The following is a 24,569-nucleotide window of genomic DNA, read 5'->3' on the forward strand; positions in this document are numbered from 1 at the left end:
TAATTAAAATTGAGATATCCATTATTATACTAGAAATAATAATGTCAATAAAATTAAGATATTTAAAATTTATAAAGTAAAACAAAGATATAAAATTTGATTAATGTAAATCACGTATAATCTTTCGTATGGTCTAATTTCTTCCATAATATGAATCACCTTCTCTTTTTCGTATAAAAATTGTATTTTCAATTAAACATATTAGTTTCTAATATCATAATACTTAATATTAAAACAATTTCTTATTTATTTATTGCCAGTTTGATCTTTTAATGAAAAAGTAATTCCAGGAAACTCAACATTATACCAATTTTAAAAGCTAAGTTAAATATGCTTTTTCTAGGATTAAGAAAAAAACAAAAGTAATTAAAAGCATCTACGGTTGGTATGCAATCTTTGGAAAAAGAATATTCAGTTCAATTTTGGTGTAAAAATTTGTGGTCAATCGAATGCTTGCGCTAAATCGAGTCAATGGTTTTGCCCCTCACAAGTTGCGTTGGGAAAAAAACAGAACACCAAACGAAACCATAATAAAAGATTTTACTCTGCAATTTCCTTGCACTTTCCAAACGCTACAAATTCGAGCCTTTTTCACCTGGTTGAAAGTTTTCAACCTTTTCCAGAACTTTGAAATTTTAATTTTCGGTTAAACATACATCAACTCGTTTCCTTGACTCTTCTTCCGTTGTGAATGGAGAGAGAAGGAAACGATTGTGATGTGGGGGATACGTCTCTCACAGCTTCACTTTTTGATGGTGAAGCTTCGGTTTTGAGCTCCACCTTTTTGTTGGATCACGTTGGGGAGGTCACCGTCACCTTCCACTCAGACCGATTGTATTGGAAATTGGTGGGATCCTTGGATAATGTAAGTCCATTTCATTGCTTTCAACATGTTTGTGAAAATATCTGCCTTGTATTGTCATTTTTCTCAGATGGGGTTCATGATTGATCTCGCCCTTATGTAGACTATGTTGAATCGTAGTTTCAGAATTCTATCAATAGTCCTGTGTATTGAATTCGTGGTACCACATACCAGGTTTTCTTTGAACAGTCTTGTAGTAATTATGTAAAAATTGACGAACCATGTGTTGCTATAGGTATCTTGTAGCAGCATCCGTACCGCATGTTGGGAACTGCCGTTGAATATTGGTTTTGACTCTGAATTTTCGTGACCGTGTTTCATGTAGTTGTTGTATTTGATAAAATGTATTCATTGAATGGGGTCTGAGCTTTGGTGGTAGAGCTTGAGTTTGGTAAGGAATGGATATGTTGGCTTGGCTGTTTTAATGGAACGCAAGTTTGAGTTAAAATCCCATGAAGCTTGTAGGAACCGCTAAGGGAGTCATTACATCATTGCTACAGGATAATACTAGGAGGGGTGAAGTGCAGCATCCAAAATTTGTTTTGATAACAGTGAGTTTAAGATCACCTATGTTTAAGCCAACACAAACAATTTTTTGTGATCAGATTTCTTACAGCTCTTTATGCAAGACAAAGTATGATAGTGATAGGTTTCATATTTCCATGGAATCAGTACAATCCAGTATGGGTACCACCATGCCCAATGCCCATGACCCATTAGAGTTATAGTAATAGAGAGAAAAGAGGAGAAATGAGGTTATATAAAGAGGAATGGGAGAGGTATGTAGGGAATAATTTTGGGTTGTTGTTTGTTATTAGGCGGAGAAATTTTCACTGAAGAGTTAATGCTCTGGGATTAAAGGGGGTTCTCTTCTGTAATAGCTTTATTTTTTAGTCTATAGTACAAATTTACGTATATTGAATTGGGTCCCTATCAATTGGTCCAATGTGTTGGATTGCTCAAGAGAGACCTAGTGTTTATGGAGATGGAGAACACGTGAGTGGTGGAGCTGCCGCACTTTGTGGGAATGGATTGTATTGGGTGGATAGGTAGTGCTGAAAGGTTCTTTGGGGAGCAAGAAATTCAACTATGCAATGAGCTACGATGGGAGTTCATGAGTATGAAGAGTGCAGTGAAGCCACACTTTGGTGGTTCAGTCATGGTGCTAAAGTGATCTCGATGTAGATTGGGAGTCATTTCCTGCCACTATGATTAGAAAATGCATAATGGTAGTTGTAGTTTTGCTAAGGGATTCACTATAGAGGAGGCTGAGATAAACTTGAATACTCCTGGTGAAATGAAGAGGAAGAAAACCGAAATGCTAATGGCTTTAGGGGTTGAAATGACAAGTCCCAATCTTGTGCAAAAAAGAGTGTTGATGAGACTAGTCCATTGGGTAGATCATCAGAAAACAAGAAATGAAGGTAAACCTAGATTGACAAAAGAAGACATTGTTGGGAAAACAAGTCACAACTAAATTGCGAATTGCTTCTAATGGTGGTCAATGGATGGTCATCATCTCAACTTACACTTTGGTTGCTTGATACTAAGGGCAACTTGAACCTTCTAATAGATACATGAAATTATGGTGTTGGTATGGTGGAAGGCACTACTTGGTGATGGAGGGGAAGGAGAAGATGCATGCTATTATGTCATTACATGATAGCACCAAATTTTTGGAATGAGCAAGGGTTCAGGCTGAATTGGGACAAATACAAAGGGGGTCATAACTAGTATTTTGTAGAGTGGGTAGGTTTCTTAAATTAAGGCTTAAGTACTATTTTGATTCCTATTTTCATTCAGTTTGTTCAATGTCATCCTCATTTTTTTTGCGCGTTCAATTAGGTCCTTATTTTGGCAAATTTTCTTCAATTTAGTCTTTTTCCATGATTTCTATTAAATTGTTAACTGAAAAGCATATAGGATAGCATTGTTTGCATGACGTGTGCTGCATTTTCTTATGTAGCAGATGAGCTTCTAGGCTAAGAAGCTCGGAGAGTAGAGGAGAAGCTCGGCCAACAAGTCAGTAGTTTGTCACGTTCTTCTACAAAGGCATACCACCATTGGCACTTGGATTTGTTGCCTCACTCTGTTACCCAGCTAGAACCACCACTTGCTCATCGTCAAATCACCCCCACTTTGACAACGAGACCCTCGCAACTGCAGCCATCACTGACTCTATCTAATGCTTTCTCTTTATTCCTTCTCCTTCGTGAGGGTTTCAATCTTCTGAATCGATGGTTGCAATAATGAAGCCCATGGCCTCTATTACCACCATTGTGTTTCACCTTTTCTATCTCATTGAACCCATTCCTCCTTTCCTATTCAATTTTAATTTTTGTTATTGTTCGTGATGAATTGTTGTTGGAAGTTCCACATTGACTAAAGATAAGGTCAATTTAAAGTATATATGTGGGTGGAAACCGCACCTTACAAGTTGATTTTATATGGTTGAGTTAGGTCTAAAGTCCACTTCTTAACATGGTATCAGAGCCATTGTTAGAGCCTATCTAGCGATATTTGTTGTTTGTTGGACATATTGTTTCACTTGTTATCCGACCACCTATTATTGTCTAGTCTCACGCACAAGATGTATATACCTCGGCATGAGGGGGTGTGTTGGAAGTCCCACATCGACTAGAGATAAGACCAAGTTAAAGTGTGTGTGTGTGTGTGTGTGTGTGTGTGTATATATATATATATATATATATATATATATATATATGGGTGCAAATCTTATCTTACAAACCGGTTTTGTGGAGATGAGTTGGTCTTAATGTCCACTTCTTAACAATTGTGATTGTAACGGGGAAAGAGGAGAAGATGAATCACTGTTGTAACGACAATGGAGGGATCTCGTGAGTTTTGGCGAAAACAAAAGTTGAAGTAGGTCAGGGAAGACAGTGATAGGTGGTGCTAGAGATGCAGTTGTTAGCAGCGGCATGGTGAAGGAAGAGAAGTTGAGTATGGAAGTGGAGGGAGGATGTGCAAGGTTGAAGCTTCTCAGTTGAGCTTCTTCTCTACTGACTGAGCTTCTTAGTTGAGCTTTTCCTCTGTTGGTTGAGCTTCATAGCCGAGCTTCTCCTTTACTGACGGGCCACGTAAGCAAAAACAACACACGTGAAGCAAACAATTTTGCTTTGTGTGCTCTTTCGTCAACAATTTAAGTAGTATCATAGAAAATAACTAAATTGAACCAAATTTACCAAAATAAGAACCTAATTGAACGCGCAAAAAAACTGAGCACCACGTTCACCAAACTGGATGAAAATAAGGACCAAAATAGTATTTAAACCTTAAATTAAAGAGTTAAATCCCATACTTTCGGGATACTCATGCAAAAAGGTCAATCTAATTTCAACCAAGTGTATCCACATTTATGGTTTTGGAAGAGAGGATGGGTTGCGAAAGGCCTAAAATATTGTTGTGGTGCATGAGACCCCATCAATGAAGCTTGAACAAATGGTAGGTATTACTTCGCAGTGAGTCAAGACCTGATGGAGAGAGGGATTTGTTCAGCTGAATTTTGGCAATTATTAACCACATGCATCCAAACAAAGTTGTGTTTGACAATGACAATATTGGCAACTTAATTGAGTTAGTGTCTTGGTTCATTTCTTTAGTCATTTAAATGGTTTTTGTATGAGAAATAGAACTGCATACAACGAACAATCCAATGTCTTGGAAGCTATTGAACGAGCAATCAAATTGCTATAGTGTGTCTAATAGTTGTAGTGGAACTGGTAAAGTATCACTCACTTTAAAAAAACCATCTCATTCTTTAACAGGTGCACCATTTATTCAAAACCAACCTTTATGAATGAAAATATTGCTAAGATGTTGTACTTGGGCTCTAGTGCATTTGATTTGAAATCGGGTGAAAATTTTAAATTCATCCTAGTTACTGAATGGAGAGTAGAGAATGTTACGGATTTGGGATTGTTATAAGCTTTGAGAAGTATTCTTACGCTTTTGGTTTCATCACCAGTTATCAATTTGGCTATGTTGGAGAAAGTCTCTATAGTGGAAGCATTGGATTTTGATGTTAATGCAGAGATTACTGAAACCAAAATTCATGGGCTGATGTTTGGATGTGGTTTACATGGAAGGATTCACAAAATAGAGTTACATGACGTATACATTTAGGAAATTCTTTTTCTGGCTACATAATTGAGTAAACAGTGACAAAACTGTGGAGTCTAATTGAATAGTAGGTGCATGCAACGGGAGTAACTGTAATGGGAAAAAAGTGATTGAGTGGCTTATCCTTTTTGGAAGGTTCAAGCAATGGAAGAAGCTACATGGGAAGAAGCAAATATAGTGAAGGAGACTCTTCTCTCTTTTTGCCTCAAGGATAATGGGACAACAATTATTGAATAGCTCATCTCTTGGAAGGCTTGACCAGTGGAATAAGCTTCTTGGGAGGAAGCATATTTTCAAGCTGTGTCACTTTTCCTTCTGCCCATAGGGTTGGGAAGTGGCAACATGTATTACATTACAATTTCCTTCCTCTTCCTTGAGGGCAAGGTAGAGTTTAAAGGAGGTGGCATTGATATGTTTTCAATTTCCATTGAATCATGACAACCTCGTATGGGGTACCTGCATGCCCATATATCCATTGCCAACTCCAGTTAACTCAGGTGGAAAATAGAGGAGGGAAAAATTAGTTATAGAGAGATAAGGGGGGAAATGTGGTTACATACAAAGTAGCGGGAGATGTATACGGGGAAGAATTTTGGATTGTTTTATCTGGCAGATAAATAGTTTCTCTGAGGAACTTATGTACTGGTATTGCATTTCTCTTTAGTCAAAGTTATTTTTCAATCTACAGTACAAATTTCTACCTATATGAATTGGGTTCCTATCGACATTTGAACAAAACAACCAGGAACATCCTCAGAATCAGGAAAATACATTTGTCTTTCTCTGTTGCAAACGCAGACCTTAATCTGTAACAAATGACGGAACATATACATTCCCTGTGGGCAGTAATATCATTAAATAGGCAAATGCTCACAAAGATTCATACGTAATCATAAACAAATTATATTGGGTAATTCTCATTGAAATTTAACAACTGCAGTAGAGTTTGGCATATAATATAAAATAAGACAGCTTTATAGTCACATTTTATTAGATTTGATAGTGGGTAAATTTCTACTACAGCCAAAGGCCACACTCTTTGCTGCAGAGTAGGAGGAAATACTACCATAGTGGAGTAACAACAATGTATTTCCTTATCAAAGTAGTTTTTTAATAATTTTTCATATCTAAATTAATAATGACAGAGCTTCTCTTGTGTTTAGTTTTATTTTTTTATTTTTACTCTCAAACATATATGTGTATGTGTGTGTGTGTATATTTATATTTATAATTAGTTGCAATAATATGAGCTGATATGCACAGTGGATAGTTTTTAAACTGTAATTACTAAATTGAGCACATAGTTTGGGTTTTCTAATACTATTTTTTCTTAAATGTTCAACGAATCAGGATATTTCAACTTGCTTACGCGTTAAATATTTTCCTAAGGCTGCTACTGAAATCAAACTTTCTGAGATATATGCTGTTGAGTTAAACGGTCATGGTTCAATTTACATATCGAGTCTCCCTCCTGCTCCTGAATGTCTACTTTTGGGTGAAGACATACAGGTCTGCTCTTGTTCTTGTTCACGATTATGCAATTTTTTTCTTTTTAGAGGTTTGTACTGTTTCATTCTATTTACCTTACACTTATGCAGATGTTCCGCTTTACTGTGCATGGTTTTATAAGGAGCAAAAATCAACCTTCTCAGTGTATCCTGGCTGATTATACTTTTGGTCATACAAATTTGCAAGTGTGTCGGAAGTGGGTTAATCAACTTAATGCTTCTTTGAAACAAGAAGTTGGAAGACCAAAGAATCTTTTGGTATGCTCTATTATTGGTCAAAGATTTACAATTTTGCATTTTACTTTTATTGATTAATTAAAATGAACTTTTCCCAGATATAATTTCTGATTCACTAGGTTTTTGTTCATCCAAGGAGCGGTAAAGGTAATGGCTGTAGAACCTGGGAAGCTGTAGCTCCTATATTCTCTCGCGCTAGAGTAGAAACAAAGGTGAAACTTTAGAATCTCGGACGATATCCTAAATGGATAATTCCTGATAAACTTTTGATGATATGTTTATGTAATGTTTAACTCCTCTCCATGTCTTCTAATGGGCCATCAACTCCTTGCTCAATAGCTTTTAAAATATTTTGTTTGGACTGTTCTGCACTGTTGTAACAGAAATGACTAAACCCTATTTCCATTAATTTCATGCTGTTAACTTATGGATTTTGTTTTAATAGTTAATCGAAGTTCACAAAGATGAATATTCTAATTTTAAACTCATTTTTAAAATAATTTTACTTTTTTGTTGTGCTTGCCTTGGCCGGTCAATCTACAGCTTAGACCGGTGAAGTGAACAAATAAAACCACCAGTGATTTATTTGAGCTTGTTCTTTTAAAAGTTGAGTTTTAATTGCATTTTATATATGTTTAAAAAAATAAGTTTATGTATATGGTAGATATTGATTAAGAACATGGTCAATTTCGGTGCTTGATTAAATGGAGTCTGATCTGTTATGTATATTTAATAATTAATAATATAAATAGCATAAAGACAAAATTTATAGTGTACTATAGTTGGTGCTTTTGTCCCATTAAATTTGGAGTTTCATTTTTGAAACATATGTGTTTAATAAAATGTAAATTGCCAAGGTGAAACTCCAAATTTATGTACCTAAAGTACAATATGTAAGTTTTGTCCATAACAAAAAAATGACATGATTTTGTTGATAATCAACAAAAAGAAATTTATTAGATTAGAAAATGTAATAATATATTGGAGGTCATGGGAGAATGAAGTAATGCTCAATGTTGTGTGAATTTGTTTCTTCAAATGATCTTATTGACTTGCACTCTATCTGTTTAAGCACAAGGAAGATTAATATATTTTGATTGCATTAGCTTGAGGTGATTGTATTTTAATTTTGCTCAGCTTAGTTACTGCCCTACCTTTATGTCTGCAAGTATACGCCTCTAACATAAACTATTCACCACAACTGTTTTTGTTTGCTCTAGATACTGCAAATTAAAGAAGGAGAACTTATCTTTGTGATAATTAATCTGTATTCTTGTAATAAGTTTATTTTTCTTTGCTAGGTGATTGTGACAGAGAAAGCAGGAGAGGCATTTGATGTGATGTCTTCTATAACAAATATGGAGCTTAACTCATACGATGGGGTTGTAGCCGTTGTAAGAACTTAACTCCCTTCTTTACATTCTGATAGAATTGGACCAGAAATAACTGTGTAACACTTTATTGCACTATGCTGATAAATCTCATAATGATATAGTTAAGACCTGAGGAAATGATTGAAAAATATGTAAATTTATGATTGATTAAACCGTTCAAAGGATAAGAATGGAGGTCAATCTAATGGCACGATAATTCTAGAAATATGATCATAACCACCATAGGTACAACTCTCCTAAAAATGTTATTTACATAAATAAAAAGCAAATCTCATGTAATAGGAACAATGTCAATTAATTAATACCTGTGTCATACCTTTTAATACATTTCTATAATCTACGTAATATCTTAACACTTTCCCTCAACTTGGAGCACATCGGCTGAATGCATCAAGCTTGCAATATATGTTTGCTATTTTCAGTCCTTGAAGAGACATGGTGAAAATATCTGTTAAATGCTCTTAGTAGAACTAGCAAATGAACTAGTAATTTCTCCATATATAAACTTCTCATAATAAAATTGAAATAAATCTCAGTATGCTTAGTCTGCTCATAAAAGATTGCATTGGAGGCAATGTGCAGGCTTGCTTGGTTTATAACAAATGAGATTCCTTTAGTCTTCACAGAAACACAATTCTTGGAGTTGATGTTTTAGGCATATTAGGTCACATGTAGTGAGAGCTCTACCTTGGTACTCAGTCTCTGCATTGCATCTGGCAATAAAATTTTGCTTCTTCCTCTTCAATGAATTCATATTACCTCCAATAAATGAATATGAAAAACTTAGCTTTCTGATCTAATATACTCTACCAAATGGTACAGTGTCAAGAGATGCTTTAATATGATGAGCTTGTACAATATCAAGATTGGCATTTGAATTTGATTTTTATTATAATGCCTTGCACTACAGCACAATATCCAAGAACCTCATGCATATTCTCGTTATGATCTAATACTTCAACCATTCTTTTGATATGTTCATGAGATTTTATGTTTATCAAGCTTCAAACCTTTATAGTTTAGATGCATCCATTTAATCACTTTTCAACTAGTTGCTTTCAAATGGTTTTCCTCAGTTTTTAAATTATATTGTTCTACCTGTGGTGGTTCCAGGGTGGTGATGGATTTTTCAATGAAATCCTTAATGGGTTTCTTTCTCCCAGGTTTAAAGCTCCCTACCCACCAACTCCTTCAGATTTTGTTCATGTGGTTAAAGATAATGGTGATGCCTTGGTTAATGAGGAAGATGAAATTGTTGCGGAGACTTCAAATAAAATGGAAGACCAGTTTCCTCTGATTTCAAGTCCAAAAAAATTTGGATCCAGAATCTCAAATCTGAGTGAGTTTAATTTTTCTGTACACCATTACTTCCCAAACAGACGCTTTGTAATTGTGATGAGTTGCTGACTTGTTCATGTACATATTGTTTTGGATATCACCTTTGAAACTGAAATGAGTTGGGAAACATGAAAATAGATACTAGAGACTTGAGGATAAATTAAGAAAGTAATTTGTGAATTGCTTGACTGATTTGTGCATAGCATATTTGTATATATACACAGGAAAAAGAAAATACAATTTATATTTACAAAGACTGTAAATAAGCATTCAACTACTTTCTAAGACCCTAATGTTTCCAATGGTACATCAACTCCTAATAATGTCAGTGCTGGATTACTTATAGTCATCATTCCAACTCTTCATTAATTGCATTGTATAATTTCTATTAGTTAACATATCAGTTTCCATACTTCAGTGACACTGTAGTGTTAATTTCTGCAACCACCATTTCCCCTCCTTTACATCTGTACTTTACTTTATAGAAGCACATAGCCACTATAACAGAAAAGGAAAAAAAGGAATGTCATTTAATGCTTGGTTATTATGTGGTTTTGAAGATTCCGAAGATAAGGCTGCTGAATTTCCTGTTCCCAATGAATGGTTTAGATTTGGGATTATTCCTGCAGGTTCAACTGATGCCATTGTAATCTGGTAACCTTTTTCCTTCGTACTTTCCATTCTGCACTAGAGATGATATATATGTATGTCATCTAATAATTTAAATAATATATTTATACAGAATAATCTTGCTTTGATTTTCATGCATCTAAAACCAAACCAATTTGTAATATCTTCTATCAAAATTTCATTTTGCCTTGTGCTGCATAAATTACTTTTAATTGTTACAAATGTATTTTTTAACAGTTGGATTTGGAAATTAAGGGTCACAATCTCACACAGGGAGCTGAACATATATTATTCGTCATATAGTAAATACAATCTATAATCAAGGAGGCTTAATTATGGTCACTAAATGAAAGGATTGCCTATGCACTACATGCATTGAAACTGGACATAATTTTTTCATTAGAGGATGATGGATCTATGGGTATCCATGTTTTTCTTTCATTTTGGGAAAAAATGGAGACAATTGCTAAACTAGTTCCTCAGTCAGTCACAGGAGCAGCATATATATCAATATATACCAGCTATAATGTAGGAAGCCTAACCATGATAACCAAATATAAGGGATTGACTACTTACTACATAGTTCATACATTGAATGTAGACATTAAATTAACCTAACTATAGACTTATTTCCATCAGTGCTATCTTTCACTGATTTGCTAGCAAATACAGATGCCTCCATAACTATTCATAATGCCTGGAAGAGCATATTGATGTTATATGATGATCTATCCATAAATAGAAGTTGCATACTATTGAGATTGTATAATTTAGTGATGTTAGATTGATATTTTTTTGTACTGTACTTGTCACTACATCTTGTAGTATTGTGGTCCTTTATATTCTAATATAATAATTAGGTAGAGTTGTTAGAACCTAGATCAGATTGTAGATGGAAATTACCTTTATTGATGGGAAACCGTGTTACACTCCTAGTATTTGAGTGACCTGGTTCTGTCCCAAAGAATTCCCAAGACGATCTGCTCCCTCTTAGTTATTTATAGGCAACTCCTATCTAACCAATGCGTAGCTAACCTATCATAGCTAACTGTTACAAAACACAAGTACTAGTGTAGTATTGCTATTACAAGCCTCATTTCAATAAAACTACTAATCCTGAATAAAGGAGGTAAATAATAAAATTAGGAAACAATTTTATACATTGATTAGATAACAGTTTATTCCTCAATATATTCTAAAGATCTTTGATATATTCTAAAATAGTCTATAGGATACACTAAAGATATTCTCGTTTTTTTATAAAATCCTAATATTTATATTTGAAAATTATATGCGCCTTAGATTTGTGTAGCAAATATTTTTCTGTGTAACCTTAAAGTTTTATGATACAATTCAATGGGCTATGTGAAACTCTGAATACAACACTATGTATTTTGTAGTACCACTGGAACTCGCGATCCTATTACTTCTGCATTGCATATTGTCCTTGGTAAGAGGGTGCACCTTGACATAGCTCAAGTTGTACGGTGGAAAATGACTCCCAGTTCTGAAGTTGAACCTAATGTGCGCTATGCAGCTTCCTTTTCAGGGTAATTCTTCTGTTATGTGTTCTTCAAATATAAAAAGAAGACAATCCTAACTCTTGATTTTAGGGTATTTTAGTTGCAAATGTTTTATCTTTCAAGCATATTTTGTGGCTTAATATTCAAACATTTCCAATGTCTGTAATTGTTGTTGTTAAGGGTCACAACAAGTGCTGTATGGTAGTTGAGGAAATTAAATTGACAAGCTTTTGTTAGTTTGATTCCTTAAAATTTTACAATTTCAGTTTGCTAACTATACTTTGAGTTTTGGTCCTTACTGAACCTATTTTGAAGTCCTAAGCTCCCCTCACAGTGATTAGGTTTGGCATAGTGTGAAGCTTGTGGTGGTATTTTCAAAGGGGTTTTCCCTTTCAGATATCTTTGAAGGTGGACTTTAAACGGAAATCAACCTCACAAAATTAGTTCTTAAGGGGAAGTTTGCACCGATATGTATACTAAATATAGTTATATTTCTAATCGATATAAGATCTCCAATCACGTATCTTCAATGATTAGTAACTGCATTGAATTTTTAATTTTCTTTTTTCAAAGAGGAACAATATATTTATGTCTCCTCTCTCTCTTTTTATTTATTTATTTTTTTTATCTCAATTTATAAATATAATTTTGGGATGGGTCTTGAATTTACTTGCACGTGACCACTGGCTGAGAGAATAGGGGGGAGAGCATTTCTGAATATAGTAAAAACACATTTAATCTGCCAGCCTTATTGCACTGCTAAACCTTGAATGACATTTTTGTTTTGATAACTAATTAAGGTTTGTCTTTATTCATCTTTAAATGTGCATCATTTGCATACTCAGTTGGCCAATGTTCACGGTTAGTTTCACAAATGGAGATATAAAGTGTGAAGCTTTTTCCGCCTTTACGCTGTACTTTCTAGCATATAATAGTTAAAAATTTTCTTGTCCAATCAAGAAGCTGTTTTCAATATAAAACTCATTGTGGCATGTACTGCATAATCATCTTGCATATACTACAAATTAATTCTTAATTGTTATAGAGATTTAGTAATACTATATCCTACGTTATTGGTATCAGGTATGGATTTTATGGTGATGTCATCACAGAGAGTGAGAAGTATCGTTGGATGGGTCCCAAACGTTATGATTATGCCGGAACAATGGTATTTTTAAAGCACAGGTAATCTTAAGTAAATTCCTTTCTTGAATTCCATACTTTTCTTACTTTATTCTCTTAATCTGTCTGTTATATGGGAGCTATGTAATGTGTATTCTTTCTTTGTTTTGAACCACAGCTGGAGATGCCATGTTCATAAAGTATATGTTGTTTTTCTTGTTGGTTCCATTAGTTGGCATACATGAAAGATATCCAATAAGATCTTCATTGTATTTTAGAATAATTTAGAGAGTCTTTGGTTGTCTCTTAGTATTACTTGCCTTATTTCCTTAAGCACTCTTGGGACATAACATTGTCTTGGATGAAGTATGCACAGTTTGCTTATCTCTTAGAATATAAGACTGTAACCATGAAATCGGTTTATGTTGGTGTATTATGAGGGTTACTCTTTCTATTGAATCCTTTGATTTGGATCGTAAACTTGTCTTTACCGAGTTATTCAACTCAATGGACAAATCAAAGAATCACTCCTTGTTAGTTCGATCTATGTCTTTTATGAAGAGAATGAATCTTTTTTATCAAACAAGCTTAAAAAAATGGTTAAAGATCTCTTGTGGTAATAGTTGACATTTTTTATGCACAAACTAATAGGGTTGTTCCATTGTTATTGACACTTAACATCTTGCTTATTTAACTTGGCCTTTGCATGCATATCTTCAGGTCATATGAGGCAGAAATAGCATACCTAGATGTTGAATCAGATGAAATCAATTTAACTTCCAAAAGAGATTATCAGGGTAATTTGATACGGGCAATAAGGTCTTCACACGTATCAGAAAGACGTATCTGCCGAACTAATTGCAATGTTTGTAATGAAAAGCCAAATCATGCATCTGTTGGAGTTTGCAGCCTCACACCTCATTTGAATTCAGAAGAAACAAGATGGGCAAGATCCAAAGGACATTTTCTTAGTGTAGGAGCTGCTGTAATCTCTTGCAGAAATGAAAAAGCACCGGATGGATTGGTGGCTGATGCACACCTGTCTGATGGTTTCCTTCATCTTATATTGATCAGAGACTGTCCCCATGCATCTTATTTATGGTAAACACACCTGTCTTCTTTCTACATTATGCATGTGAAATTATCAAAGTCAGTAAATCTGTTGTAAAGTTTGAATCTGTTCTTTGCTACGAAGAAAGAAATCTTTATCTATCTTATGTTTGGAAATCTTGCATTCCAATGCCATATCACATCAATCTTTGAACCCTCGGAATGTTTTTTACATGTAGGATCTGCTCAATTGAGCTGATGGAATTTTTGAATTGAAAAATAATTTTACATTAAATGTATGCAATCCATTGACTGTTTAATATAATGACTTGCACCTGGTTTTTAGTGGGATATTTTGTACTTGGTAAAGTGTAATACATACCACTGCTTAAAAAATCCTCTGGAAATCTGTCTCCGGCAGTCTTAGAATAAATAGATTAATAATCTTTTGCACAACCATGTGACGTGTTTGTGAAGACTGAAACATGAAAAAGTTTATTGATACTCTTTTATGTGGAACCTTTATTTTTTATTTTAAAAATTCATACGCTCTGCTCTCATATATGTTATATAGTTTAAATGATTGTATTTTATGCTTGTCTCATTATTTCTACAGAAATCAAATATAGGTTACACATTTAGTAACAATATCCTTCTTTATTTTCTTTACAAAATGATGCAGGCATCTGACTCAACTTACAAGAAGAGGGGGAAGCCCCTTGAATTTTAAGTTTGTTGAACATCATAAGGTTGGTTTTTCCCTAATCCACACCACCTCCAAGCATGACCATGGATAATTTTATTAATTTTGTCTAGCTTTTGCAGACCCCTGCATTTACTTTCACTTCTTCGGGCGATGAGAGTGTATGGAATGTTGATGGAGAGATTTTTCAGGCACACCAACTTTCAGCTCAAGTGTTTAGAGGTCTTGTATCCATGTTTGCATCTGGTCCCGAAGTTTAATTGTGGACATAGCTACTTGCTTTAAGTTGTTGTGGCTATGCCATTAACAGGAACCAGGATGAAAGCATAGTTAACACCATGGTCTTGTATATAGTATATATCTATTTACCAATGTAACTACGCCGTTAAGTGGAAGGTTTGGGACTTGTAACTATGGAGGGAAATTTTTTATACATTGGAATATATATTTTTTGTGCTTCGTTCATGATTTTCTTTTGGCAATTGCAATAAATGGAAGAAGGCTTGATTGTTTACATCATGATTTTCTTTTGTACGTCATTGTTCTTGTACCTTCAATATCTAATAGAAGTTAGTTTAATATTGTCATTCTATGAACCTTTACATTTTAGATGTCATTTTGGTCTTTCATTTATTTTTTTTAAAAAATATAGTAGTCTCTCAAATTTACGGTTTAAGAATTAAAAGTGGTTCTAAAAGATTATTTTAACTTAGTATATAAGAAATCGCTTCTTATATATAGGTACCAATTTCACATTTCTTAAGCTTGTATTTTTTATTGTGGTTTTTATTAATATTTTTATGTGATGATAAATGATAATTATGTTTTAGTTTGAGTATAAGACGTCAAAATAATGTATAATAATGATTAACATGATATTTCTTATTAAAAAATCACGTCCAACTGCATTAAATACTTGAAATGAGTGTTTTATTCATTATAGTACACTTACTAAACTCAAATCTATACAAAAAAATATTATTCTTGTTTTATTTATTTATACTAAGAACAAGATTGACATGGGTAAGTGTACAGAGAGTCAGACAGTAGAATCAAATCTATCTACACTTGAAAATCAATCTACCTAAATTAATCAAACAGCACTCTTAGGTCCTACAACTACAAAAAATATCTGCATCCAAGACACTGCTACATGTTTCTAAGAACCCTAAATCAGAGAAATATTGGTCTTAATATCAATATGGAGAAAGAAAATGCTGCTGAAATCATGATTCTGCGGACTTCCACTCCAAAATTGCTGACAAAAGTGTGTAATTAGGAATTAAATGCTTGTGAGGTAAAGCTATGTTTGTCATTGGTGAATTGTCGTTCTCTTCAAGCCACTTATCAATTGCTTTGCGGTCGTATGTATATCCATCAGCAGCAACACAAGGATCATCCATCACATCCTGCATCACATAAAGTACAACAGACATCTTCAAGGACATTGACAAGACAGTTGGATAACAAAGTTTGGCTAAATCTATGATGGTAACTAGTTAACATGGACAGAATGTTCCTTATGTTTTTGTGAAGACTGTTTACCAGAATCTACAGATGGAATCATTCAAAACGTTGCATATAAGTTGATATTTTACTATCTGAGGTTTTTACATTCAGTCTCTGCACCGAAAAAATTGACCTTTCAGTCTCTACATGTGAACATTTAATTCTGTTTTGGTCTTACCATTTGATGAAACCATCACAAATCGATATTAACAGTGTAGAGCTGCTACATATTTTTTTGGGAAGTTATTAAATTATCACAAATTTGTTGCTAAAGTGACAAGTTCTTGTGGTTTAACAAGCACTATAAAATTTGTGGTGGTTTTAGCTCTTAGGACACACTTAACAGAAATGTTTAGCTTTTAGGTATTAAGGCCAAAATGTAGAAACAATACAAGCAAAAGAACCAAAGTAGTAATTAAACCTAAAGACATTTTTTTGATCTGAGGTATCCAACCTCATCATAAGGAAAAAGGTTGGGTTTGTTGTCACTAAAATATGTTTACCCAAAAGAGTAGGTCTTACATTTTATTATTGTGGCATAGAAAATCAATTTATTGTCACATATGGAGTATTTGATTACCTGAAGAATTGGACAGATAAAGTGATTAGGAGGTTTGGATTTAATAGTAACAGTTGAAGCAGAGTTTTGGGCCCTATCAGCAACTTCTTTTAATCTGTCAAGTATTGGAAGCACTTGATCTTTTAAATCAGGCCGGTCTCTACGCCGAAGTTCTGCACAGCTCAGTCCCAACAAAGCCAGATCTAGTGTCTCTTTAAATGGCCAAGCTCCTGCCTCTGGATCCAATATATCTGTCAAATTCCCACCTTCAATTGCAGTTTCAACTTTATGAGCAAGTGCTATTGCTGGTTTTGCTGTCAATAACTGTAGGATCACCATTCCAAAAGCATAGACATCAGATTTTGGAGATATTAAGCCAGTCCTTTGATACTCAGGATCAATGTAGCATAGTGTCCCAACAGGTGCTGTGTCCTTGTACATGGTAGATAAATTATCGGAATGGAGTACTGTACTAAGTCCAATGTCACCAATCTTGCTGACAAGGTTTCGACCAAGCAAGATGTTTGCAGGTTTTAAGTCACGATGAATGATAGGTTCTGGCTTTGAGCTGTGAAGAAAGGCAAGAGCTGATGCAATTTCCCAAGCTATTCGAAATCTCTCAAACCATGTGATTGGGCAAGTGTTGTTTTTTCTCAGCAGTCTGTCTTCCAGGTTACCGTTCTCCATATATTCATATACAAGACATCCATGATCAGGACATGCACCCAGAAGAAGAAGCAAGTTTGGATGACGAATTCTGCTCAATATCTCTAACTAGAACAAAAGAAAAGATATAAATTAATATTGCTGTCTGGTTCAGTTCCAGTCTTATAATTAACTTGGTTCCGTTAAAATTGACTTAAAGTAATATGGATTAGATTTGACTATTTGGATTTTTGCCCAACCCTAACCATTATATTTGAATTAGGACTATAAACTTTGATACATCAATGAGAAAATCCAAACTTGCCACCGAAAATGCTATAAACACCTGCAACATTGAAGCTATATACTTATTCTTTTATCTCATATTATGGAACATATTTTTGCTTTGCTATTTTATTTATAGAATTCATACCTCCTGTTGGAATTGCTTGCTTTCACGATTTCCATTGGTGTTGAGAACTTTAACGGCAACAGTTGTGTGATACAAAATACACTTGTACACTGTTCCATATGCTCCCATTCCAATTCTCAGATCTTCAGAAAAAGATGAAGTAGCTGAGACTATTTCAGCCCATGTAAACTTCCGGTACTGTAGTATATTACCACTAAGAGCATCCTCCAACTTTTCTTTCTCTTTTGTGGCACGGATGACTTTCAACTCTGTTTCTTTCCTTTCCACAGCCTCCCTTTCAGCACATTCTTTCATATATACAGCTTCTCTGGATGCATCCTGATATTTCTCTATTTCTAGTTTTGCAAATTCTTTTGCCTTCTCCTCCTTAGCAATAATCTCCTTCATTTTTATGGTTTCTTCTGACCGTCTCTTGCTAAGGTCATTCAGCTGTTCAAAACAATAAATGATGTTAATCCATTTGACAATACCAGCAAAGATTTTAGTTGTACGCATATGGAAGGTGAATTCATCTTCCAATTTCTATAATAGGGTAATGTATCTTTATGGATGTCAAAGCAAAGAAAGAGAACCTAACAAGGAAACAACTTAGGTATGCCAGGGTGCAGGGGTCCCATTAAATTATTGTACTTATTAGGTAGAAGAAAGTGTTTCTGGCAATAAGAAAACAGATGTTACCTTCCGGGATGCTTCAATTTTCTCACTTTGAGCTACTGCATGAAGTCCTTGGACATGTCTTAGCTCAATTCTCAACTTTTCCAGCTCAAGGTTCAATTTTGCCTGATAAAGTAAATGACCACAAAGAAAGTTCACTTGCAAATTGGAGTTGTATCTAGCTAGAATTTGCTGAAGCAATAGCTATATGACAAGAAACATAAAGTTTTTTTTTTAAAGGGTTGCACATATTAATAAAAATTTGGATTGTGCACAACATTTTTGTAGTTTTACATTTGCATGAAAAAACTGGTTCTAGTGAAGATAAAATTTGTGTTGCTGGAGACTTGTCAAGTATAGGATAGAACGAAAGTTAAAAAAAAATGGTATGAACACTTTATCATCCGATGTTAAATCATGTATACATTTGTCTACGTTTTCCAATAGGGTACCATCACCTGATGTATGAGCTAGAAACCAGTACCATTTCATCAAGCCAGATGAAAGAAATTTCAATTACCTGCCTATTAGGTGATGGAAGTGTAGCTGCTAGTGGCACATCCTTTATAGAATTTTGATCATACATCCAAGATTCAGTATCAGAAATAAAGCTTTTGCAACTAGAGACTCGACTTAAGGCATGATCAATGTCTGAGTTTCTGGCAGAGCTGGTAGCAGTATTTTCTCTCCCAAGATCTAGAGATTGGCCTCTAGAATGGCTAGTGTCACTTAAACTCGGATTTGTGCTTAGAAGTGCACTATTTATACTTGAAAGAGCTTGAAATCGTTGTGTTGCTAGGGAAGACGAGTGTAAACCAGCATATGATGAAACTGAGGCTGATTCTGTATACATCCAAAAATGATAATAATTATACTACACAGGGGATAGTCAATTTTGATGCACAGGCTAGAATTTCTCAGAATAGATGAACATATCTTTGAAACCAAGCACCCCATAGTGTTGCCTTTATTTGCAATGTGAGTAATGTGAAAATTAAATATCACAGTAGAACTGTAAAATATAGTGGCACAGTTTAAATATAGATGATTTCTTATTATATTTTCTTATTTCTAATAATCCAGATGGGAGTCATTGGAAATTACGATTTGAAGAATAATGTGAATGTCTACCATTTACAGGAGTACATATGAGCAGGTGCCTATCTGTGTACTAACAATGCTGCAATACAAGAATGTCAAATTGGAAATTTTCAGGCATTGGATATGTACCTATGCTGACATGATGATAGCAATTTAAGAATTTAAATATGATGTCATAACTTATTTAGGGTTTACAAATTTCTAAACCATAGTTTTGCAGAAGTAACTAGTAGTAGTAGACCTGTCTGAGAAGTGGAAGTGTAGTTAGATGAGCTGCTGGAAGACAAACTGGTTTCACTAGCATCATCTACAATGTTTCCATCAATAGGCATGTCTGACTGTCGTATGGACAATTTTCCCTTCGAAATAGCATAAACAGTGCAAAATCTTGGAGTGCTTACTGATATTTTCATAGATATACCCTTCTGTTTACTGAAAACAATACATTAGTAAAGGGGGGAATATAATCAGATAGAGACCACAAGATAGTTGGTTGAAATGAAACATTATGTACTCAACAGTGATACAAACTGTAAAATATTCCAGGCTCATCATTAAATTCAGTTTAAAAATCATCCTATAAGCTAAGTATTAGAGAAGCGCAGAAATGTTTTTTATCATGAATATTATCTATCAAATTGAAGTTCAGGTAATTCAAACACCTCAATTCAGAGTTGTACAGGCAAACTACAAAGAAACAAGAAGGAAGAACTCTTCTGACTTTGTCGGCAAAGTTAAAATTTTTTAACAAAATATACATCCTAAATTAGAACACAGAATTGGTAATCTTTTTTCTCAGCATAATATTGACATTAAATCTAGTCTGCAACAAAATTTTGGTCATAGAAGTTTTACGAAAAGTTTGTTGCTTCCATGGTTCACCATATCATGTACAAAAGTTGGAAGAAATACTAACTTTCAGGTGCTTATACAAATCTTTTTGATCAATAATTTAGTCCCTCTCTCAATTTTCAGGTGCTTACAGCACACCAGAAAAAGAAAATATCCTACAGACAATCTGAATGTCTTCAATTGTTATAATTTAGTCCCTCTCTCAATTTCTTTCTACTTATATCTCTCAAATTCTTACTTCCAACTGAAAATCATCACAAACAAAATCATTTAAATAGTTCTAAACTTTCTTTTACCCAAAATTTACTACCTAAGTATTTAATTTCCACAAAAATAGAAAATTCCAAATCTTCTCTCTTTTGATCCTAAATTCACATCCTACTAAACCCTTCAAATTTTAATAAGCTCCCACTAGATATGTGACTTATAAATTTCCAAATTTGTTCATATCCCAAATCCATCACAAATCCCCAAATATTTGAATAGAAGTTAATATTTTGGAAATTTCAGGTAGAAAAAATTTGACAACAGGCCTAAATTTGTTTAATTTAAAAAATAGAGGGACATCCTTTATTCAAAGAAAACTTAGAAAACAAAAATCTAAACTAGAAGATCAGAAGTACAATTAAGTAAGAAAATAAAATCTTTTAGAATGAGTCATTCTAAACAGGCCTTAAAATTTAAAAACCTATGGTAATGCTCTAGGAGATTACACATTTTGAACAAATAATGAAAAAAAGTGAAATAGTGTACAAGATCAGTTATCTACAAATATAGTTGTGTTTTTTAATAGACACCTTTGCCTATTTATTTGATTCATCTATTTCATCAAATTTGTCACTGATCACAAAGTTGTCACAAGGGACAAAATCAGTGCTAAAGTGCAAGGAGAAATTAGAGACCACAGAGCCATTAAGTTTAGGGAACAATCACTATTTAGCATGGAGTATTTCACCTAATTTCATAGTAAAATGTCTAGGTAAGATACATGTCATTATTTTGAATTTTATTGGTAAAGCAACCTCAAGTGTTTCTATCATACTTCAAAAAAGGAGTATTATAATAAACATTTTCTAACACACTATTATTTGTTGAAATTTATTGAAAATCATAAATGAGACTCATTCAATAGGAAGTGAGTTTCACATAATTTTGTGATTCCCTAGAAGTTTGTTCTAATAAAAAGAAGGTGCTTAAAAGGTTTATGTTCATAGCATTTTTCATACCAGAAATATTCATAATCAACTATGCAGTGATATAGGTTAGGAGAACGAAGCCTGGTCTCTTCATAGTTAAAAGAAAAAAATGAAGTACAACTTGTGATCAGCCAACAAATAGTAATTAATGGTAAAAGCAACAGTCCTCCTAAATCCCAATATCCAATTTAAGGACTCATGTGTGATTAGATTATGATACAAATTTGGGTATTAGAGAGTGTCCAAATCCTACACTAAGTAGTATGTGATGCTTGGTGGAGTATTGAAGTGTTTGATTCTCTCCCCTTAATAGTTAGCATTTGAAGTGTTTGAGTACTTATCATTTTTGTTAGCAGAACTTGTTTATTGAACTATGCATCAACATATCAGCAAATACCTTTTAAATATGCCACGAGATGAAGCTCCAACAACAAGTTTGGTGATAGCACCCTTAGCCACTTCCTCTGCTATTGCAATAGCCACATCATCTGATTCAATCAGTACAACATCCACATGCACCTGCACCAACAGTATCAGAAAACAAATCCTATATTGCATTAACTATTCTGATTTAATCTACATGGTCTATCATATCTGACCTTTCTTTGCTCACACAATCTCTTGAAAGGTAGCAGCATTTCATTTGTTTGCCACTCCACTTCCTTTTTGAATGCAGTTGCTACATCATTACGCACTTGTGAAAGAGGGATCACATTTCCCACTGGAAATACAAAAATGTTATATTATCCTAACGAAATAATCTTCTGCTAATTCATATCCATCTTCTACCAGTTGTTACTTCACTTGTGTATTACCAAATTACTTATTCTATAGAAAAACTTAAGTAACCCATATAATTAATTACTAGTCTTCTCCAGCTGAAAACTCTTAAATATTAAAATGAAAACAGAACAGAAACAAGACCCAAAATCACGTTCTAAAGTTTTGTCATGTTGACAAAAGTTATGCAGATATGAAAATTCCCCAACTTTGAGGCTCAATGCAAGACTGCTAATTGGATAGTCCTTTACAAATAGACCAGACCACCTAAACAAACTTCTTCAGGATACAAGTGCAACTGAAGCAGTTATCATTACTTGTAGAAGTTTTCCAATGTAATATATGCATAAAGTTCAAACTATATTGAACACATTAAACATAAAAATACATTACATGGCGTTGGAACTCCTTTTATAGTAGCATGAACATGTATCAGCTTGAAGATAATCATTCCCTCGGGAACAAACTTATTCAGTGCCCACTGTACCACATATTTGCTTTTCTTGTTACCCTTGATTGCCAAAGCAACAACTGAAGAAGATGAGGAACGCTGAGATACAGTATTTGCATCTGCTTCCAGAATTTTTTCCATCTCTCTTCCCTACGAAGAAGGATGTAAGTTATCTGTAACAGCCGAAAAGAAACAACAAAATGAATGTTCTATCAGAATATCAAGTTTAACAGCTTCATATCAAAACACTTGCAACAAATTTCTAAACCACATTAAGGACTTACTAGGATAAACTTCTTCATAAGTATTTTTAAGAGAAGAAAGTAAGAGAGGAAAATGTAATGAACTTCTCTATTAAGCGAAAATCAACATATATATAAGTTAAAATCAAACTTTTATAAATTAGCTTATGCATAAGCTAAATTTTTCTTTTCAAAATACTTTTTTTTTCTTTATTGTTTTACTTCTCTTTTGAAGCATTTATAGAGAAGTTTTCCTAAATATATCTTATCCTTATGTAGGTCAGAAAAAAGTAGGGTTACAGTGTCATATTTCATGCTAAAATCAATTATCATAAAGCAAAATTGTCTAACAATATATAACTGATACTGTAAAACTTACCTATACAGTGAAATCTCAGAAATATACAAAAAAATGAGTGTTGTAGGAACTATTTTTGTTTTAAAGAGAAAGCAACCTCCATTAATTTTACAAATAACCTGATAAATCAAGGACAGGGGTTTCAAGCTCCAAATTAAAACAATTTAATTTCTGAATTTCACAGGACAAAGTTCTTATCTTTATGCATGAGTCAAAAAAACATAATCCCAAATTCCCAACTCTGTAAACAATCCCCAGAAAGAACTCAGTGTGCAATTATCAACTTTAAATGATAAAAAAAGGAAATTTCAAAGATCCATTACACGGACAAAGGGACAAGAGTGTGATAAAAGTTCAGAAATCCGTATACTTAAACAGACCAAACAAACCTTAAACAAAACAAAACAAAAAAACCACCATAGGAGGCTTTTCAACTTACCAGTCAAACCCCAGCTTAGTTGAATGTTGAAACAGTGAAAAGCTTAAAATCCTTGTTGGTGAAGAAGCTTCTCCTATATGAAACCTTTCCCAGGTCTCAAACAAGAACACCACCCAGACAGCCCAAGATTCATTACATGGCTGTCTTTCTCACACATAAAAGAACAAAGAACGTGAATAACAGCAATTCATGGTCTCGTCAGACACATTTTCTATTAAATGCATCAACCTAATCTTGCCTTCAGACAATGTCCACCTCATAAATAAAAGGTCACTGTCATGACGAGGATTTTGTTCATACAATCAAACTCTTACAGCAATTTCCATTAACACCAAAAGGGTGCTTCTACTTTCAATTTTTGAGAGCATTTTCATTTCAATTATCAACTCAATTAGTCAAACCTTTCCAGCCGCCTCACACATGTTGTTTTAGTTTAAACCAAAAAACCACTTTCTTTTAATAATATATAATATGATGTTTCTTGTCTTCTGTTAACTGTCAAAACTAAAATGGAATATTCTGGAATCATATCATAAGGTAAATCATTAAAATTATAAGTCAATTAATTTAGTCTATGAGCTCGAAATTGACACCACTGGTTGATATCACAAATTAATAATCACTGATTAAATTAATCTATACACATTAAAGTTATAAATTATAACAACACATTGTCAGAGTAAAAAAAAAATTAAAATCAAAGCAAATTGCCCCTCCATCACAATTTACTTATAAACAATGATATTTTGACAATATTGTTTTAAAAACATTTTAATATTATCTATGTATCATTTTCTGATTGGTTCAAAATTATTTTACCATCAATAATAATAATCATAA

General features: G+C 33.7%; 2 protein-coding genes across 7 annotated transcripts; one reads left to right on the plus strand and one right to left on the minus strand.

Moving 5' to 3' along the window:
- Nucleotides 1–478: 478 nt before the first annotated feature.
- Nucleotides 479–15,026, plus strand: LOC106762464 (ceramide kinase). 4 transcript variants are annotated; one of them, XM_022781529.1, is made up of 12 exons: nt 479–865; nt 6,356–6,514; nt 6,604–6,771; nt 6,870–6,962; nt 8,052–8,144; nt 9,258–9,483; nt 10,043–10,136; nt 11,513–11,662; nt 12,719–12,820; nt 13,478–13,858; nt 14,490–14,556; nt 14,624–15,026. In XM_022781529.1, the coding sequence occupies exons 1-12, from the start codon at nt 692–694 to the stop codon at nt 14,768–14,770; spliced, it is 1,854 nt and encodes a 617-aa protein (XP_022637250.1). In that variant the 5' UTR covers nt 479–691; the 3' UTR covers nt 14,771–15,026. The 4 variants fall into 4 exon arrangements, with proteins under 4 accessions (XP_022637250.1, XP_022637251.1, XP_014501877.1 ...); XM_022781530.1 differs by having other exon boundaries at nt 6,395–6,514; XM_014646391.2 differs by having other exon boundaries at nt 480–865; nt 14,633–15,026.
- A 450-nt stretch (nt 15,027–15,476) lies between these two features.
- Nucleotides 15,477–24,137, minus strand: LOC106762418 (U-box domain-containing protein 35). 3 transcript variants are annotated; one of them, XM_014646320.2, is made up of 10 exons: nt 23,730–24,137; nt 22,633–22,840; nt 22,059–22,180; nt 21,857–21,978; nt 19,653–19,843; nt 18,831–19,153; nt 18,335–18,436; nt 17,657–18,085; nt 16,600–17,352; nt 15,477–15,919 (listed from the first exon to the last, which is right to left on the minus strand). In XM_014646320.2, the coding sequence occupies exons 2-10, from the start codon at nt 22,829–22,831 to the stop codon at nt 15,737–15,739; spliced, it is 2,424 nt and encodes an 807-aa protein (XP_014501806.1). In that variant the 5' UTR covers nt 22,832–22,840; nt 23,730–24,137; the 3' UTR covers nt 15,477–15,736. The 3 variants fall into 3 exon arrangements, with proteins under 3 accessions (XP_014501806.1, XP_014501808.1, XP_014501805.1); XM_014646322.2 differs by having other exon boundaries at nt 22,059–22,138; nt 22,633–22,863; XM_014646319.2 differs by having other exon boundaries at nt 22,633–22,863.
- Between the last annotated feature and the right edge of the window lie 432 nt (nt 24,138–24,569).

Source organism: Vigna radiata, chromosome 5, assembly GCF_000741045.1.
Source record: "Vigna radiata var. radiata cultivar VC1973A chromosome 5, Vradiata_ver6, whole genome shotgun sequence".
In the NCBI taxonomy this organism is placed as follows: Eukaryota; Viridiplantae; Streptophyta; class Magnoliopsida; order Fabales; family Fabaceae; genus Vigna; species Vigna radiata.